Below are 20,453 nucleotides of genomic sequence, written 5' to 3'. Positions count from 1 at the left end.
CATGTGGGATCCTCCCGGGTCAGGGATCGAACCCATGTCTTCTGCATTGTCAGGCAGATGATTCCTTACCGCTGAGCCACCAGGGAAGTCCTTGAAATGCTTTCTTGAAGGGTAAAGGAGTTCGCGCTTGGTTTTCTGCCCGGGAATCGTTAGCTTACGTGGCTGCCATTCCTTATCCATCTCGATAAGAAGAAAGTCCCCGGTGCTTGTTCTCAAAGGAGTCTGGGGTGTGGCCGAGCACGACCCACATAAATGTAGCAAGGCAGAAGAGGACAAAGGCCGGTTCCAGGGGTGCCCAGAGGTGTCCACACACTCACGCCCAGCATTCCCAGGAGCCAGAAAACTCCGCCTCCAGCTGAAGGGCTGCTGGAGGTGGTTCGTCTTCTCAGGTCCTAGGACAGACCTGCTGTCGGTCCCTGATGGCGGGGCCCCCTCTGCCCTGTCCTTCCTGGGGTCCCGCCAGCCCCTCTGGACTGAGACGAGCCTTGCCTGTCCACTGGTGGCAGCCTTGCTGTCCCTGAGGAAAGGTGAACAGCTGGGACAAGGCCATTTTCCCCCAAGAAGAGACCAGGAGTGAGGAGGGAGACTGTAGTCCTGGACCCAAGTGAAGTTGATGGAGGAAGGTCAGTCTCCCTGTGAGCCCTTCCTGCTGCTGATCAAAAGCCGCTCGAGAACTTCCCTGGTGCTTCAGGGGTTAAGAGTCCACCTTCAATGCAGGGAAGACGGGTTTGGTCCCCGGTTGGGAGACTAAGATCCCACATGCTGTGAGGCAACTACTGTCCTCAGCTAGAGAAGCCTGAGCTGCAACCAAGACCCAGAACAGCCAGAAACAAACAGCTCCGCCCCCCAAATCATCCCACAGTCTCTTCATCCTCAGGGAAGACTAAAATGCCCCACTTCCCGCACCTGCAAAATGGGCACGGCTCCAGCCCCAGAGGGCCCTTCTGGGACACAGTGAAGTAACGCACAGGACGTGTCCGTGTGTCTCCCGGGACACAGCTCATGATGGAGCATCCTCAGGGGTGTCTGGTTTGTCTGTCCCTGGAATCGGAGAGAGGGACACACACTCACCCTTGCGGGAGAGCCGTGGTTCATGGTTACAACCGGGTGCGCAAGGAGCAGCAAAAAGGCCGTTTTCCAATCAAGCCTGGCAATTTAAAAAATGGCCACAGTGCCCTGTGCTAGAAAGTGATAAATTCACTGAGCATCAGAGAAGGAACCACACCTGTCAGAGGATGTTGGAACCACCCTAAACAGCCTCAGGCACAAGCAGGTGGGGCACAGGGAGGTGCAGGAAGTCACCTGGGTCGCTCTGACTTGGGCCCTGCTGGGGTGGGGCGCGGGGCACCACTTGTGATCCGAGGCTTCCTACTGGGCGAGGAGTCCCAAAGAGCCCGCAGGATCAGGCACCAGCTGCAAACAGTGGCCTGTGGTTTATCTGGGTGACTCCAGCCCCATTTCTGACCAGTTTGGTTCTGGAAGAGCTGATTCCTTACTTCTCGCTGTCTTTGGGGTCCCATCAGGGCTTTGTTTCCCCAGCCTTTGAGGTCAGACAAAAATAAATAAATAAAGTTCTCCTTCCATTGCCCCCTCTCTGGAACACCCCGGGCACCTCAGATGGGACTGGGTGGTATTGCTGGAAACTAGGAGTCCCTCTGCCTCGAAGTTTCCACGCCTTGCCTTGTGAAATCCCCTTCTGGCCCAGTGCCGAAGAAGGATGATGTTCACCAGCTGATGGGTCAGGGTGAGACCCCACCCAACCTGCCCAGCCACCCAGGGCTCACGTGCTAGCCCCGCCCTGGTGAAACTCCCCTGCACAGCCCTGGCGGGGCTGACGCGGCTGGTCACCCCTGTACGTTAGCCTTTGTTTTACGGGCTTGGGGCAAGGGACACTGAGCCAGGCGGGGCCTCCGGAAGCAGCCTAGCTCTCCTTGTTCTAGAACACTAACTCCCGACAGCAGAGGCCTTGTCTTCGTGTTCGTTCTGGTGCCTGGAGCCCGGCCCAACGCGTCACAGCCACCTCCTACGTTTGTTGACATCACCAGTGAGCGATGGGTGAGGAGCAGAGCACACGCCCTGCCCGAGAGAAGCCCTCAGTCCACAGACACTGGGCGAGGAACCTGAAGAGGCGTGTGGAGGGCAGACGCAAGTTGCATCAGCAGCAAGAAGGAAGGGCCTTCTAGGTGGAGGGAACACCTCCTAGGCGAGAGGCTCCATGTGAGTAGAATAGAGGCAGGAAGGGCTGCCGGCCGTCCAGTGGGAGGCCTTGGGTGGACAGGCGCAGCTGATGCCCTCAGGAAGAGTAGTGACGCATCTTCCCTTTGCCTGGGAAGATGACGCTGCGGGAGGTGGATGGGGGCAGAAGGGAGGGGTGCAGAGGGACATGGTGACCCGGCGGGCGGCGGTGGTCAGATGAGAGTGCAGTGGAGGTGACAGAGATACAGGGTGTGTGCTCACTCAGTTGCGTCCGACTCTTTGCAACCCTGTGGACTGTAGCCCACCAGGCTCCTCTCTCCATGGGATTCTCCAGGCAAGAATATTGGAGCAACCAGCCATTTCCTACTCTAGGGGATCGTCTCGATCCAGGGACTGAACCTGCATTTCTCGTGTCTCCTGCATTGACTGGCGGATTCTTGGCCACTGTGCCGCCTGGGAAGCCCAGAGAGAAGCAGAAGGCATCACAGTCAAACCCTGTATCTGGCCGATTTTCCGGAGAAGCTTCCGGGGTGTGGGGGTGGGTGCCCATCTAGCCCTGCCTCTAGCTTAGCCTGCAGGCCGTGAGGTGGTACATCGGCCGGACACTTGGGCGTCAGCCCACCTGGGTCCTGACATGCCACAAACCCACAGCCACTCCACAGCGGTGGCCGGAGATCCACTGGTGACAGGAGCGTTCCCGCAGTGAGGATGCAGCCGATAACTCAACAGAGAGGGGTCCCCAGTGCAAGGACCAACTGTAGCTGACGCTTGATGAATTCCTGAGGGTCAGATCCGAGAGCAGTCCCGCGGCTCTGGCTGGACCCACAAGGAGGAGCCACCAGGGATCCTGGCAGAAGCTCGCAGAAGCAGTGGAGACTTGGTTTCAAGAATCCTCTGATGATGCTCTGAGAGGCTGCACAGGGCCGAGAAGTGGCAGGAGAGCAGCGGACAGCCACTGAAGAGCTGGGCTTGGGCCCGGGACACAAGCAGCCACCAAAGGGGCCGGGCAGGAGGGAAGCGTGAGTCTGGATGACGCAGCTGCCGACACCACCCTGGACCTGGAACCATACGCTGTGTCCTGGCCGCTGGGGCCCCAGAGGGCACGCCTGCTCCCTAGACCTCATGGTGGCAGGTGACCTCCAGACTCCCAAGGTTCCTATCAGTTGCTGTCTCAATATGGGGTAGGAATTAGCTGCTGGGCAGGCCAAAGAGAAAAGAAACCCAAGCGTTCATCGCTGGAGGAGCTTCTGTCTCTCGCAATGGACAGATTTACTTTATTGAACAACTACTGCCTGCAGGGTACTATTTATTTCCCCCACCCCTACCTTAGCCCCCTAAAAAGCTTCTTGATGAAAGTGAAAGAGGAGAGTGAAAAAGTTGGCTTAAAGCTCAACATTCAGAAAACAAAGATCATGGCATCCGGTCCCATCACTTCATGGGAAATAGATGGGGAAACAGTGGAAACAGTGTCAGACTTTATTTTTTGGGGCTCCAAAATCACTGTGGATGGTGACTGCAGCCATGAAATTAAAAGATGCTTACTCCTTGGAAGAAAAGTTATGACCAACCTAGACAGTATATTCAAAAGCAGAGATATTACTTTGCCGACTAAGGTCCGTCTAGTCAAGGCTATGGTTTTTCCTGTGGTCGTGTATGAATGTGAGAGTTGGACTGTGAAGAAGGCTGAGCGCCGAAGAATTGATGCTTTTGAACTGTGGTGTTGGAGAAGACTCTTGAGAGTCCCTTGGACTGCAAGGAGATCCAATCAGTTCATTCTGAAGGAGATCAGCCCTGGGATTTCTTTGGAAGGAATGATGCTAAAGCTGAAGCTCCAGTACTTTGGCCACCTCATGTGAAGAGTTGACTCATTGGAAAAGACTCTGATGCTGGGAGGGATTGGGGGCAGGAGGAGAAGGGGACGACCCAGAATGAGATGGCTGGATGGCATCATGGACTTGATGGACGTGAGTCTAAGTGAACTCCGGGAGATGGTGGTGGACAGGGAGGCCTGGCGTGCTGTGATTCATGGGGTTGTGAAGAGTCGGACACGACTGAGCGACTGAACTGAACTGAACTGAACCTCAGCCCCCACCAGAAAGCAGCCCCTAAGAGGGCCTGGGGAGTGCACATAAGGCAATTTGGCCCACAGCCCTATTCATAAAAGGTCTTCAGTATATGCTTTTGACGTTACTCTTTTTTTTTTTTTTTTTGGCTGCATCGGGTCTTCGTGGTGGTGTGCACGATTTTTTTTAGTTGCAGCACGTGGGATCTTTGATCTTCGTTGTGGCAGACAGAATATTTAGTTGTGGCATGTGGGATCTAGTTCCCTGACTGGGAATCGAACCCCGGGCCCCCTGCGTTGGAAATGTGGAGTGTTAGCCTTGGACCACCAGGGAAGTCCCTGACATTCAGTTTTCATTTTGAAACTCAGCAAGGACTCTGGAGCCAGGCTGCCTGAGTTTGGATCCTACCTCTGCCACTTACTAGCTGTGTGACCTTCACTGAAGTACTTAACCCCTGTTTCTCAGTTTCCTTGTCTGTAAAAAGGGAATGTCAGTAGCTTACACTAGTCACAAAAAGCCACATATTGAATGATGCCATTTATAGGAAATGCCCAGAGTAGGTAAATCCATAGAGACAAAGGGCCTCCCAGATGGCTCAGTGGTGAAGAATCTGCCTGCCAACGCAGGAGACACAGGGGATGTTTATCCCTGGGTCGGGAAGACCCCCCTGGAGGAGGAAATGACAACCCACTCCAGTATTCTGGCCTGGAAAATCCCACGGACAGAGGAGTCTGGAGGGCTACAGTCCACGGGGTCGCCAAGAGTCAGACACGACTGAGCAGGCATGCTCGGCTTGGCACAGTCTAATGCGGTAGGTCGCGTTGGGAGCTCTGCAGCATGGAGTCATCCAGAGACTCAGGGTCCGTCTATCTAACGTCTCTGGTGCCTAGGAGTCCTCTCATGGATCCACTTCAGCCAGCCAGATTCTGAGCAGCCAGATATACAGACAGAAAGTAGATGGGTGGTTTTTGAGGACTAGGAGGAGGGACGCAATGGGCAGTGACAGCAAACGCGTACAGAGTTTCTTTTAGGGATGATGAAAACATCCTAAAATTAGATAAAGTTTAAAGAGTTATTACTTACACAATGCTTAGAGCAGCGCCTGACACACAGAAAGTGATTCATAAGTCACTGTTAGGTAAAACTCACTTCCATAAGAAGGCATTCACCCTGTTGAGCTTGGGGAAAATATGCTTATAACGCGATTTTAAAGTGGTATCCCCTTCCTGAACCTCACGGTCTGTTGAGTAGTTTTTAGAAATCCTGTAACTTATCTTGTGGATAGCATTATTCATTCATTCATTTTACCATATTGGTGCCCTTCCCCTCCTCCATAAATGGGTGGTGACTCTAGGCTCTGAATGGCCACCACTTCCGGTGAGCTGTCCTTGACTCAGCTGTAGACAAAGACTCTAAAAGGCAACAAAAGGTGAGAATGTCACACAAAGACATTTAGGAGGAGAGTTGGGGATGAGCTGTGTGGCCTTTGTTTCAGTGGTGGAGGACTAGGAAGAGGTGATTTCCAAGCTGTGTGGTCTCTTTATTTGCTCAGAGCTGAATTAAAGCAATGCAACCACAGAAAGGATTCAGGTCAGGAAGGGGCAGTCATAGGGACCTTATCAAGGGTGCCCTATGGCAAGACCAGTAACAAGTGGTTCTCTAGGGGGAAAAGAGCTCTGATTGGTCCTGTTTGCCAATTTCCACGGTGTGAATACTCAAGCTACAGGCACGATAGCACAGGAGTCAGAGTTGGCAAGAAGTGGGCAGAAATACAGTGTTATATAGCATTTCTGTTGTATAGCTATGATAGATGTAAATAACCCCGAAGCGTAGATAACAGTAAATTTAGTAACATAATTGACTTTTTAGTATTTGTAACCTTTGCTTTTAATAACAACTTTGACATATAATTCACAAACCACAAGATTCACTTCTTTATAATGGATATTAGTATATACACAGAGTTGTGCAATGATCACCATTATTTAATCGTTTAGAATATTTCAAACAGCCCCCAAAGAAACCCCATACCTATTAGCAGTCAATCCTCATTTCTTGCCTTGGCCCTAGGCAGTCACACACCTAATTTCTATCTCTGTGGATCTGCTTAACCTGAATACCTTATAAAAATGGAATCATAAAATATGTGAACTTTTGTGACTGGCTCTTTAAGCATATGATTTCGAGGTTCCTCTATGTTGTAACATGGATCAGCACGCCACTCCTTTTTACTGCTGTATAATATTCCACTTCAAGGATATAACATTTTGTCGGGTCATTCTTCAGTTGATGGACATTTGTGTAGTTTCCACCTTTTAGTTATTATAAATAATGTTGCTGTGAATGTCAGTGGACAAGGTTTGATGTGGACTGATGTCTTCATTTATAGTAGGTATGTATCTAGGAGTAGATTTGTTGGGTCGTGTGGTGACTGGATGGTTAATATTTTGGGGAACTGTCAGATTATTTTCCGAATCGGCTGTGCCATTTTATATTCCCATCAACAAAGAACAGGGGTTCAATTCCTAAACATTCTCCCCAACGCTTATGATTTTCTGTCTTTTTATATACCACTGACAGGACCCTTATGGATACCACTGCCAGAACCCTCTGGATTCACCCATTCGATCCAGCTCAGTCCTGCAAACATTTGGGGTACCTGCTGAATGCCAGATCCCCAGAGATGCACGCTTCTCCAGTACTAAACAAAATCTATATCCCCGTGAATCCAGCCCTCAGCCTGAGCTTGCCGGCAGGACAGACAACGGCTGTGTAGTCATTTAAGTGGTGGCTTGGCTTAAAAGAAACACTGGAAAGAACTGAGCGCAGGGGAGAACAGCCTTAAGAATACTGAAGACATGGCTCCTCGTTTTAGGGATCCAGTCCCAAGTTGTTCCAAAGGCTGTTTTGTGACCCCTGCTGCTGCTGCTGCTGCTGAGTCGCTTCAGTCGTGTCCAACTCTGCGCGACCCCATAGACGGCAGCCCACCAGGCTCCTCCGTCCCTGGGATTCTCCAGGCAAGAACACTGGAGTGGGGTGCCATTTGTGACTCCTAGAGGAAACTGAACAAAGCAAACAGGTTCTCATTTGCTTTGTAAATTCTCTAACTGGAAGTCTTCAAGACTTCAAGAGAAGTACTGGGCACAGGTGTGAGCAGTGAGGTAGGTTGTTGGGTAAAGGTTTCCATTAGACTCCGTCCAAGGAATGTGTACCTTAACCCCTCTTCTGTGAAGTGGAAAGGAAACACGTCTTCTAAAAAACTTTTGGGCCACTTGAATAATAACGAAACCTGCTTTGGGATTGTGATCTGATGTGTTGTGGTTGGAGCGCACTTTAATTATGATTAACAAACCACAAGGATTATGAGGCAGGGCTTTGGCTGAGCCAGCACTGCTGTGAACACATCCAGGGACTCCTCCCCAGACATAGCGTGAGCATTCCCCAGCTCCCTGAAACTCAAAGTCCGGAGCTTCCTTATCCCAGTAGAAAGTAGAAGCACAACAGGTGACTGTGTCTCGTTTCTCGACCTTTGCCTTCCTTTCCTTTTGCACATAGAGATCAGCAGACAGCCATGGATGCTTTAACCCAGCACTTCCACATTCCAGCTATTTGTTTACTTAGGTGTTTATTGTCTTGCCTTATATGTCCAACATATATTCCCTGGACATGGTCTGTGTGTCCTCAAGGGATCAGCACCACAGAGAGCTGGCATTCAAGATGGACTTGAGGCGTCTGGAGAACTGGGGAGGCCCCCCTGCAGCCAGTTGGTAGCGCCCCATCTGATAAGATTCAAGTCAGTCCCTCTCATGCACACACTGGACTATAAGTGCATTCTTTGGAAAAGCCCAGCATTTTCCCAGCTCCCAAGCTTCTGCTCATTATTACTTCTACCTGGAAAATAATTCTTCTCTTGCCTTTCTGCAGTAGCATGGTCTCTCCTCACCTGCTGGCTGGGCCTTGTCTCTTGGTGGGGAGAGGCGGGCACCCAGGCCAGGCAGTACTCCTGTAGAGAATGCCTCCTGGAGGCAGGCCTCCCACCGGTGCCAGGCACCGGCCGCTGACACGTGCACCGTTCCTGTCCTTAGGGAGCTTACAGTCACAGGAACAATACAGCCTGGCAGCCAGGATAGCAGTGGGGCCAGGGCCAGGGCAGAGCACTAGGAGAGGACAGTCATTTCTCCTGGGGTTGGGAGAGGCCTCCTTAGATGACTGTATTCTTCAGGTGAGTCTCCATCCCGGAAAGGGAGTGTGCCAGGTGGCAAAGAAAGGACAGGAAGGGCACTCTTGTCAAGGGGAACAGCTTGAGCTCAGGAGCTGAATTAGCGGCTGCGAGGGTACACGGTATTCTATTCTTGTCGAACTGAAATAAAAAAGCACATAGTTCCTCCGTGGCTGAATACGTCAACCTAAGAAGAGTCTAAAACGCCTATTACAAGTAAAAAAAGCTGAAGACAAAAGCGGCCTATTTTTACACGTTTTTAAAATACTGAGAAAAAAAATTCAGGACGGATTCTGGATGCTTTTCATTGTCTTCTTATACTTACCTTTAAAAAAAAAAAATTTTTTTTTAAAATAATTGTTGGCATCACCTGCTGCCCATGCACGTCTATGTCTGCAGGGGGCGCACCGGCGGCCACCGTCCCTCCGCCAGGGCGGTGGGCGGGGCCTCCAGGGCCGGTGTGGAACTGACGACTGGCGGGACGGGCTGTCTATCACGGCGTCCCGCCCCCCCCCCCCCCCCTACGTCACATGACGCAGCCCATCATGGCGGTGGGAGCGCGGCCGCCGGGGCCCGCGGCTCCGCAGAGCGGCTGCCGTTGCTGCTGCTGAGAGGCGGCGGCGCGGGCAGGCGGACGGGCGGGAAGGATGGTGTTTCCGAGGTCGGAGCGGTGGGCGCGGACCAGGAGCCGGGCTGAGGTGTGGCTGAAGCGACGCGTGCCCGAGAGCACCCGGCGCGGGTGCCGCTAAGGCAGCGAAGGGAGGCAGGACCGACCGAGGGACAGACCGACGGATAGGAGGGAAGGCGACCCGAGAGCCGGCCCCCGGGGCCGCGCGGCGGGCGAGATGCCCGGGCCGCCGCCGCCGCCGCCGCCGCCGCCGCCGCCGCCGCTGCTGCTGCTGCTGCTGCTGCTCCTGGCCGTGGGCCGCGCCGGGGCCGCTCCACTTCCGCAAACAGGTGCAGGTGAGCGGGCCCGGGGCGGGGAGCGGCGGCGGGGGGCGGCCGGGGAGGAGGCGGCGGGCTCGGCCCGGCCTCGGCGCCGGGGACGCGGAGGGCCTGCCCGGGGCGGGAGGCCCGGCGGAGCCCGTGCTGAGGCGAGGTTCTGCCGCAGGGGCGTGAGCTGGGGGCGGGCTGCCTCTCCAGGGCCGAAGCGGGGGCGAGGCGCTGCGGATGGGGCTCCGGGGGAGGCTGCTGGCCGAGCGGCAGCCCCCAACCCCTCCTCGGGGTAGGCTGCGGTCCCGGCTCTGGACCTGTTGCCCGAAGGTCCTCAGCCTACATCGCTTCCCGGCGGTTCTGCTTCCTTCCCCAGATGTCACCTGCCTCCTGTGCTCCCCCCCCCCCCCCACCTCACATCTTATAATAAGAACCGTTTCTTAGCCCTAATCTACTTTTAAATACAAATGAGTTTGGAGAGCTTCGCAGAGTTTCCTTCGCTCCCTGCAACTCTTTCTGAAGTTGTCAATTGATTTCAAAACGCTGTGCTTTTTATTCGAATTAGATCTCTGGGGATGAGAAGGAAGCAGCTCTATAAATATCTTTATTTTAGGAAGCCAGTGATTAGAGTAGCAGCCTTTGAATAACTATTGACAAAATGGCCCAGGGGGTGATTGAAGTTTCTATTTTAGCTATGTCAGTGTGTGATTTTCTTTTTATTTTTCTCCCATCGTTTTCGTTTTGTGGTTTATTTTCCCCGATAAAACTTCAGTCCAGGAACGCACCTCAAGTTGGGTGATTTTTTTTTTTTTAAGGAAAAAAATAATCTAGGCTAATTTGCTGTCATCTGCTGCTGCCGATCTTTGAATTGAGAGGAGACTGAAATTTCACAGAATCATGGAATTTTAGAGATGGAAGAGGCCTTAAAGAAAATTTAGTCCAATTTTTATCGTTTTGCAGTTGAAGATAGTGAGGCTCTGGGGGTCCAATGACCTACCCAAGGTGACACAGCTAAATTGTAGGTGGAGCCACAAATAAAACCCAGGTCTTGATTCCCCTAGTTCTATGAAGTCTTTCCCCTTTACCGCATCAAGTCTCTTGGCTGTTTAGAATACTCTTGAGGTCAAGAGTTATTTTAGAATGATGTTAATTGGGTACAGAAAGTGGAAGGTACTGTCTCTAGTAAAGACATATTTTTCAAGCACATCTACAATGGAAGCTAAATATAATTGTTTACAGAGACACACCAGGTTATGTCATTGAGTGCCCTTTAGTGGAGTATTAACTGTTATCATTGTAACATACAGTGTATCACTAAATTTCAGCCACTGCCTTAAATCAAATATTTGTGAGGTGAACGCTGTTTTCTGATCTGATAGATAAGAAGAGTGAACATTATGAGGAGTGTGTAGGCAGCTCAGGTAAGAGTCCCAGAAAGTACCTGGGAAGTTATAAAAGACTGTAGGGAGGAATGTCGATGTTGATATGGAAAGATATTCATGGTGAAATGGAAAATTAGCTGTAGAGTAGGATAGTGGATAAAGAATATGGATGCAGAAGGGATTCAGGAAGTGTCCAGATGACTTTGCAGTTCATCGAACTTTTACATATTTTGGAAAACATTCTACGTAGGAACCTTTGGAAGTGTGTCTGCCCATAAATCTCTTAACATGTATTTTATTCCCTTCTTTTAAAATTTTATGGAGGTATGAGTAAAAAAATTGATTTTTTTGTTGGAGTGAGAGCAATCGGGAAAATTAATCTGTAAGTAGAAATATCAAATCTCGGCATTAAATAAAACATAAAGAGCTATTTGGTGACATTTAACAGCTCTTGTAGATTTTCCCTTCGTGTTCGTTGCCTGGAGGGTGTTATGGTGAGACTTGCGGCATGTGGACGACGAGTACCTGCCAGGGTTAAATTATTGGGAAGGATGCACAATCTCACATAGATCTCGGAGTCTGTATTTCCGTTCAAAAGAGATTTTTAATACTGGTAATGGAAATGGATTCTTGACCAAGATGTATTAGATCAAAGAGAAATAAAGAAACCTTTGAGCTAGTCCTGGTAAGTGAGCTCGATGATCAAGAAAGAAGAAGCCCTCTGGAACATACATGGGAGATAAAAACAGTTAAACATTGAAAACAATAACTCTTAAAGCTTTTGATTAACTGAGGGCCTGTACTCCTTCCGCAGGGAAGTCTGGCCACTTTCAGATTCCGAGTAGATCCATTGTGTTGGGTCTTTGCCCCCTTGGTCTTAATGCTGCTTAAAGTTCTAACTAGTTAATAGTGTCTTGGAGAAAGCATGGCTTATCAACAATAGGTTGGAAAAAATACTTGCAATTTAGCCTTTGCCATGGGGAAATGAGATGGTTAACTAAAATTTGGCTTTTAAATTGAAGTTCGTTTATCCAAAGATTTCTTTGTCATCCAAAATCGTTTCTAGATTCTGAAGGTGAAAAAAGATCATTTACCCATCAATCATGGTGAGCTTTGTGAATATGCAGATTGCCTTTGCCATCAGGCACGGAGGCATTTCTTGGTTGAATTGCGGCGGTGAATCTCTTCATCACTTAGGTCCCTTATGTCCTCCCTAGGGTGGGGGCTCCTTTTCTGAGAATCTGTGTTTCTGCAAGGACTGGTCCTCACTTAGGAAGCTTGCGTAAAGAGAGGAAGTCCACTGTTATTTACACAGACACACACACTCACACACACACTCTCTCTCTCACTCTCTTCAGTTGGGGGGGGCTCCTTTTCTGAGAATCTGTATTTCTGCAAGAGCTGGTCCTCACTTAGGAAGCTTACGTAAAGAGAGGAAGTCCACTGTTTTTTACACACGCACTTCAGTTACCAAACTAAGATTACAGTAAGTCATTCCTACCTTTCTTCTCTTGGAAAATACTTAGGTGCCTTTTGCAAGACTCTCTGAATTCACATCATAAAGAAAGATCGGGTACACGGGAGGCATTCCTCCGAGTCCACCGCTCGTTATTAATATCAGGATCGTGGTGAGATTGGGAAACCGACTTGCATTGTTCTGTGGCACGTTAGGTCACAGAACACAGAGGAAGCTTTTAGCAGCTCCAGATCCAGGACTCCATGGAAGTCTGTGAACCCAGTGGGACTCAGCTACTGATTAAACAGTAGCTTGTGAAACCTGGGCTTTTATTTTAGATTAAACAAACAAGCTTGTGTCTTGAAAAAGATTTCTGAAGTAAAGGAAGTGCTCTTTAAAGTGTGATTTTTTGTTTAACAGCTTCTGAGAAATAAAAATTATTTTCAACAGGTTTTTCGTGCAGATTCTTAGTCTGCATGACTGTGAGGCTTGAGATCTGATTTAGGCTGGAAACACTGTTAATTGCTTTCAATTCGTGATACTTTGGGGTTAAATAAGTATTCTTATTTGCCTAGTAATAGGAAATAGGGCCAGCAACTTTGTAGCATCAGCATTGAAGTTATCAAATCTCTGCAGTTTCGCTGTTGATGCAGTTCTCTTGAAATTTAGAGAGTCCTTGGGCCTTCTGTGTCTCTTGTGGGCATAGAGATAGCAGCTGTATATCTAAAAAAAACAAACAAACTGCCCTGTTATGTAAATGTCACGTAGGGGATGCCCAGGGTTCTGAAATGGTTAAACAGACGAGTCCTCAAAAAAGTCCTTACAGGCAGGCATATAAAAAGAATCCAACTTTTCAGCCCGGTTGGGAGTAAAATTCATGCACCGATCACAGGAGGAGCAGTTCCTGCAGCCAGAACTTGGCCTTTGGAGTTGATCTGGGTGTGAGTCCTTCCTCTGCCACTTCAATAGCTTTTAAGACCTTGGCCTGCCACTTGACCTCTCTGAGCTTCTTAGTACTCACTCAACTTTTTAAAAAGGGATGGTGATGATAGTTACCTAAGGGGTTGCTATCACGTGGTAGCCATGTCTGTTACAGGTCAGGCCCTTGACAATGTAGATTTCTTTGTAGATTTGGCGGGTCATCATAGAGTTGACTAATGGTAGGTGCTGTTGTCAAGGAACTCGGCATGGGAGCCTCTTAAACATGGAGTGCCTGAAACTTACACATGTTTGAAAAAAAGTCTTTGTTTCTCAAAATAACAAGTTGTGATGGGTGAAGACAGATCCTTTAGAGAGAAATCTGGCTTACTGAAGTATCATCTATAGGCTGGTGGTGTTGCTTCTTGAAATTCACAGCCTTGGGGAATCATGCTAGAAATTTTTAAGATGATCTGGATCAGCGTGCTTTTATATAATAAACCTGTTTTTGAATGTCAAGATGACTAAAGCTCTTGGATGTGAACGACTGCTGGTTTTAACTTATTTAAAGGAACCGCGGGCGATCTTAGTTGGTTTGATCCCAAACAAAAATTGTACACTCACAGAAAGCATCCGTGAAGGCAGGAGGTTCACCCGGGCTGAGCTGGGACCAGCCCAGGGCTGAGGTTTCCCCTTAGAAAATGTCATTCTGGGAGATGAATGTGACAGACTTGCTTTCGCTCTCTCTCTCACTCACTCTTAAAATCATGTGTTTTTGCAGGCTTCTAGCGTTGCTTCACTCTGAAATTTTTATGTATTACTCAGACACGGGGAAAGGGATATTATAGAAAGGAGAAACTGGACAAGCATTCCTGGTAGAAAACAGACTACTCTATCTGAGGTGGTTTTTAGACTCAAATCTCTATTTTTCTGTGACTCCTCACATGAAGACGCTGTAAGAACCGTGAGGAAATGCGGAGAAATCTGTGTTGGGGCAAAATATCGGAGTGAAGTATTTTTAAATTGTAGCGAATGACTAATTTGGAACCATGCCTTGGCATTACAGTTATTTGCCACAGAGAGAACAGGCATATCAGAAAAATAACCTCGATCTTTCACAAGAAGGTTCTGTGCAGAGGTTAGCTCAGTGCCGAGATTGCCAATTTCATTTGACTTTATTGTGATTCAGGTGGGGAAACTTGAGAACAGCTGATGCCAAATGTCTCAGTTGCCTGAACCCACAGCCCGGTGTGTGCCTTTCCTCCTCTGAAAGCATTTGCCCTTTCTTCCTTGGCTGCATAACAGCGGTTTGCTCCCCTTCTGCCTCCCTGGGGCTTCAGCCGGCTGGTGGTAAACCTTCCATTTTGTTTTTGGCAGCTTGGCACATTTTCATTTTGCTATGTTATGTTTGTTTTAAAAGGTTGGAGTTACCATCAGATCAGACCCCAGGTGCTGGGGTGGGGCTGGAGTAGCCCTTGGCCTCCAGCCTACGGTCCCTGCTTGGGCAGCATTGGGCAGGGAGGTCATCGCAGCTGGGTTTCTGCTGCCCTGGCCTCCGCTCACCCCACTTCACCGCGCTTTTTTTTTTTTTTTGGCTGCACCAAGAGGCCTGTGGGATCTTAGTTCCTTGGCCAGGAGTGGAACCTGGGCCCTCTGCAGTGGAAGGGGCAGTCTTAACCTCTGGACTGCCTGGGAATTCCCCTAAAGGCACTTTTTTACCAGCTAAATTGATCTGCTCAGAGTTTGCAAAATGTGCTGCTGCGATTCCCATCTTCCATGCTTCGCATTCTGCTCGCAGTTGCCTGACTCTTCCCCTTGTGTCTCTTAGGTGCTGTCATTTCTTTTGTCTTTTCTTTATTTTTAAACCTCTCTACAACCCCAGTTTCCCTACTAAGACCTTTTTCTTTGTCCAGGCTTAGTGATTGCTGGACTTACCACTGGTGGCTCAGATGGTAAAGAATCCACCTATAATGCAAGAGACCTGGCTTTGATTCCTGGGTTGGGAAGATCCCTTGGAGAAGGGAATGGCAACCCACTGCAGTATTCTTGCCTGGAGAAGTCCTTGGACAGAGGAGTCTGGAGGGCTACAATCCATGGGGCCACACAGAGTTGGACACGACTGAGCAACTAACACGTTAGTGTTTGCCTCCCCTAATGAACTCCCAGAGTGTCCCCTTGTGGGGCAAGAGGTTCCAGGGGATGCAGGATGAAAATGTGGAAACTGGTTGTTTTTTCTTGACATTGGAACTTTTAAATTTATTTTCATTTCATCCTTAAACAATGTTGGCTTTCGTGAAGGTATAGAATACATTGGTACGCTAATGCGTTTGTATGATTTTGTAAACAAATTTACAATGGAAGAAATACAGAGAAAACTTACTGGTGAGCTGTGTCATCAAAAAAAGGTTTTGGTTTGTGGTTCAAGCCTACCATGTGAATTTATCAAATACCGCCTTTTAAAAAAAATTGTATGTTGGAGTGTAGTTGATTTACAATGTTATGTTAGTTTCAGGTGTATAGCAGAGTGATTCAATTATACATATAGCTATTCCTTTTCAAATTCTTTTCCCGTTTAGCTTATTACAGTATATTGAGTAGGGTTGCCTGTGCTCTACAGTAGGTCCTTGTTTGTTATCTATTTTAAATATGTGTGAATGTGTTAATCCCAAATTCCTAATTTATCTCTCCCCCCCGCCTTTTCGTGGTGGCTCAAATGGTAAAGAATGCCTGCAATGCAAGAGACCAGAGTTCGATCCCTGGGTCAGGAAGATAGCCTGGAGAAGGAAATGGCAACCCACTCCAGTCTCTTTGCCGGGAGAATTCCCTGGACAGAGGAGCCTGGCCAGGCTACAGACCGCGAGGTCGCAGAGAGTCAGACACGACTTTTCCTACCACCTGTTTAAGTCCTGTCTCTTCACCTGGATTGCAAGCCTCAGTATTGCTTGTGTTTGCATGGTATCCCACTTTTTGTTGAAGTTTGTGGGTGATGCTGAAGTTTGATGAAGGTGGTGCTGGAGAACTGAGTTTCCCAGACCAGTACTGAAGTGTCCATGCATTAAGACGAGAGGGTGTCAGCTTAGAACCTCTCATTCTCCTAACTTTACCTTCAGCCAGCCCCGTCCCTCACCCGGAAGGAGGCCGTTTATAGTTGTTTTATTTTTAGTTGTAAATTTTTTCTTTTAGAACAATTCTAGATTTACAGGAAAATTGCAAAGATGGTACAAAGCGTCCCTGTGTATCCTTTGTCCAGTTTTCCCTTTTGACATTTGTAACAACCAGGAGCTGTTTCTAATGCACGATTATTAACCAGCGCCCAAACTGTATCAGGTTTCTTTCCTGTTTCCCTCACGTCCTTTTTCTTGTTTTGGGATCCCACGTGTGTCTGGTCGTCACATCTCCTTGGGCCCCTCCAGTCTGCTCCCTGTTTTGGTGATCTTGACACCGTGCGGAGTAGTGGTCGGGTGTTTTGTGGCATTATGCCCCTGCTGGTGCGTGTTTGATGTTTTTCTCGGGATGAGGTTGGGCTGCTGTGTTTGTGTGGGAGGAAGCCTGCAGAGCGACCGTGCCGTTCTCATCACGTCCTGTCGAGGGTGTGTGCTCTCATGACGCCTGGGCCCTGGCCCCTTGGCTGAGGTGCTGTTTGTCGGCTGCCACCTCTGCCAGTCACACACGCCCTCCTTGGTACTGCACATGTGCCCGGCCCCCGCGAGCAACTCGCCACCTCCTTGAGGGAGAAGCATCTGTAGAACTTACTTAGGATTCTGTGTAGGAGATTTAACTGTTCTTCCCCATGTATTTCCTTGTTCAATTATTTATATGAGTATGCACATGAGGATATTGATTTTTACACTTTGGGTTATAATTCAATACTGTTATTTATTTTGCTGCTTAAATGGGCCGTTGGGAGCTTTCAGTTGGCTCCTGTGTCCTGCAGAGACATACCCATGTTTTTTTTCCAAGCACTTCCTTGTTCTCCGGCCCTGTGAGAAGCTGTGGCTCCCCTGCTCCGGTCCACGTCTCTAGGGCTTCCCTTTATTGGAGGGTGATAATAGAAACCGGGATCTGGGCCCCAGATTTGCCCACTGCTACTGTGATGTTTGTAACAGGGTTTTGATCCTTGCTTCCTATACCTAATGCCAGGTGCTGGGAAAAGAGAGCAAGCGAGGGATTTGGTGGGACCAAGGGCCTCTTAGGGAGGGACGGACGACTGGGACGGACCCTGTGCTTGTTGGACCCTGTCACTTGGCCAACTTTTAACTTTTTCTTAACACCATCGTAAGTACTACACATCCCGTGCTTGTGGTATAATGGTACTGGCGAGAAATTATTTTTAGAGCAAATATTGTTGGAAGCTTTTATTTACTCTAAGAGCAGCCTTATCCAGAAGAAGATGAGGGAAACTTTTTAAGCTTAAGGGTACAGTAGTTAAAATTACTTCAGGGAGTCTTACCAGCTTTGGAAATTGTTGAATGGGATTATTGGCAACTCCTTTAATTGGTGAAAGTTCAGATGAAAGGTCCAGTGGCAAGTCACTTGAAGAGCACAGAGGGTTGGAGCCTTGCTTTGATCTTTTCACAGAGCTTTTGGTTTCATTTCGTTATTATGGAAAATTTCAAACATAACACAGAAGCAGGATAATGACTATGGCGAACCATCGTGTGCCTGTCGCCCAGCATCAGCAGCTGTAAATTTATACCGTTGCTCACGTATGCCTTTTTCACCTGCCTGGTGGCCCCCATTGGTTTCATATCAGTCCCGGCCATGGTGTCAGTTCAGCTGAAAATGTTTCAGGAAAAAATAAAGCTGTTTTTATAAAACAGAATCACTCACATCAAGATCAGCTGGGTGCTTGTAGAAATGCAGATAGGGGTCCCCAAGCGCACCAGCTGAACTGGAATTCTGGAGGTTGGCCCAGAAGCCTGCATGTGTAATACTTCCGTGGTGAATTCTCCGGCCCCACAACACGAAACGCTCGATTGTGCTGTGCGCGCTTTGTGTCGTTCAGTCATGTCCGACTCTTTGTGACCTCCTGAGCTGTAGCCCGCCAGGCTCCTCCTCTGTGCATGGGGCTCCCCAGGCAAGAACAGTGGAGTGGATTGCCATTCCTTCCTCTAGGGTATCTTCCCGACCCAGGGGTTGAACCCACGTCTCTTGTGTGTCCGGCCTTGGCAGGCAGGTTCTTTCTCACTGAGCCACCTGGGAAGCCTGCCTTCTACTAGAGGCGAGATAATAGCAGTTATTTAATAGGAACCTGTTGACGTGGGGAGCTTGTGAGACTCAAGGAAGGAAGAACAATTTAAAATTTAAAAATTAGTGTCAACACCTAAGATCTGAAGAGATCTCTGCTCCTGATCACCGTACGTGAATATTGTTCTGAAGAATCTTCCTGTGAGAAGTTATGTGTGGTATAACCACAAAGGAATGTACAAACTTCAGGGTGGAACACACACCACCTACCACTCCAAAGGCCTTTTTTTTCTTTTCCCCATAATTTTAACCCATTCTCTGGGAGGCAGCGTAAATAATAGCCTCTTTACATTTTATAAATACTCTGTATAAATAATCAGTAAAAGAGCTGTGAGCTGGTGGCCTGACAGTCAGCTGCCAGCGCTGTGAGCTGAGCACCTCATGGTGCCGATGGGCCTTCCCCTGCCTGCCGGGTTTCAGCCCACTGCAGCCCAGACCAGCAGGGAAACTCGGCTCAAGCGGGTGGAACTCAGGACGCTCCCGGCTCCCCAGGTGACAGGTGTGCACGCCGTGTGAGAGCCCCTGATTCTCCACCTCCAGGACAGCGGTGCAGTATGATAACCATGTTGTTAACACTGTACTATAAAAAAACAAGTTAGTTTTTCTCAGCCGTATACTTTTGGAATAGCCTCATATTTGTAGCCCATTTTATATTTTTCAACAGGTAACTTTTTTTTTTAAGCTTGTTGATGTATTTTAATGTATTTGCTGTGAGTGTATTGATATGTACAAAATATGAGCTAAAGAAAGAAAACTCTCTCAAAATGCTTCAGTGTGACAGCTGTGTAATGAGTTGGGTTTGATTAAGAACATCATAGACACACTAGTACAGATAATTTTGGACGGTTTTTTTTTTTTGCAACATGTATGCCTTACATAGGAGAAAAGAATTTCATTTTAAACTTCTAGGCTAGTGATTTTTGAGAGAGAAGTTGCTCTTAGCCAAAAGTGAAACCGCTGTGATGTCAGTTTTAAAAACTCAGTTTTTTTTTTTTTTTCCCTCTTTGAGGTCCATGTTCAAAGTCCATCCTGAAAATGTCTTTTTTTCCCTTTTTGCTACACTGAACAGGAGGCTTGCGTTAACGTGCTGTAATTGCAGCCTTTAATTATGGTGAGTGAATCTCTAAGCCATTCTGGACTTAGAAGCCAGAGGTGGATGAGTTTGCAGTTATTCTGCACATTTAAAATATCTCCTCTGACCAACCAGTAATTGTAAAATTCTGTAGCTTCAGCTTCTTACTGCAAAACTGAAGGTTGTGATCTACTGGTTACCTCTCAGATTAGCCTCTGAATTTAAGTTTAAAACATCTTTCACGCTGCAGATTCTTCCTCAGAACCCCCCATAAATTCAACCTGCGCTCCTTCCAGCAGGAAAAAAAATTCCTTTTTCCCAGGGCTGCCTGGCAGCGTGCCTCCTGGAGCGGTTCAGGGTCAGCAGCAAGTGTTACTTTCCAAGGATGCAGCCTGCCAGTTCCGGGCCCAGAACCCCCCTGCGTGCCTCCCCCCAACTCTGACTTCAGACCGTTATTAAAACGCAGCGCACCCGGACACTGATTGCTGGTGAGGCACTGAAAAATAACAAACTTAACGAAAATAGTGCCCTGAGAACACTTCACCAGAGGCCTGCTGCCGGGGTACACTCCAGAAGCCTGTAATTCAACTTGGTTTGCTTTTTTAAAAAAAAAAAAAGAAATTAACTTCAATAAAAGGTCTCGATAACAGTTTCCACCATTTTTCACTCACTGTTCAAGTGAGACACTTGGTGGACTCGTCCAGGTTTGGACTTATAAAATCTTTGTGTGAGAACTTTAGAGCAGAAAGGCCAGTTCTCAGGAGGGGGAGGTGGGACCCAGGGAAGGGAAGCAGTTGGTTCAATGCCATGGAGCTGTCGGAGCCCGACTTCCTCGTGGGCCGAGGGGACCTGGCGCCCGCCCGCCCAGTTCTCGGACGCTCTGCCTCGTTCTTACAGGATGCTTTGGTTAGAGTGATCCGCATGCATGGCTGCTCCCAGTTATTTTTCCTCTGGATATTTATTTCCG

The 20,453-nt window shown here is 48.5% G+C and overlaps 1 protein-coding gene across 1 annotated transcript in view; it reads left to right on the top strand.

Moving 5' to 3' along the window:
- Nucleotides 1–9,018: 9,018 nt before the first annotated feature.
- Nucleotides 9,019–20,453, top strand: part of LMTK2 (lemur tyrosine kinase 2) — a 73,768-nt gene continuing 62,333 nt past the window's right edge. The window contains exon 1 of the mRNA XM_040230951.1: nucleotides 9,019–9,441. Coding sequence (XP_040086885.1) covers nucleotides 9,324–9,441 — 118 coding nt within the window. The 5' untranslated portion in view covers nucleotides 9,019–9,323. The remainder of the gene's footprint in view (nucleotides 9,442–20,453) is intronic.

This window comes from Oryx dammah, unplaced genomic scaffold, assembly GCF_014754425.2.
Source record: "Oryx dammah isolate SB20612 unplaced genomic scaffold, SCBI_Odam_1.1 HiC_scaffold_2, whole genome shotgun sequence".
In the NCBI taxonomy this organism is placed as follows: domain Eukaryota; kingdom Metazoa; phylum Chordata; class Mammalia; order Artiodactyla; family Bovidae; genus Oryx; species Oryx dammah.
Note: the sequence above shows the minus strand (reverse complement) of the source record. Positions and strands in the feature narration are given on the sequence as shown.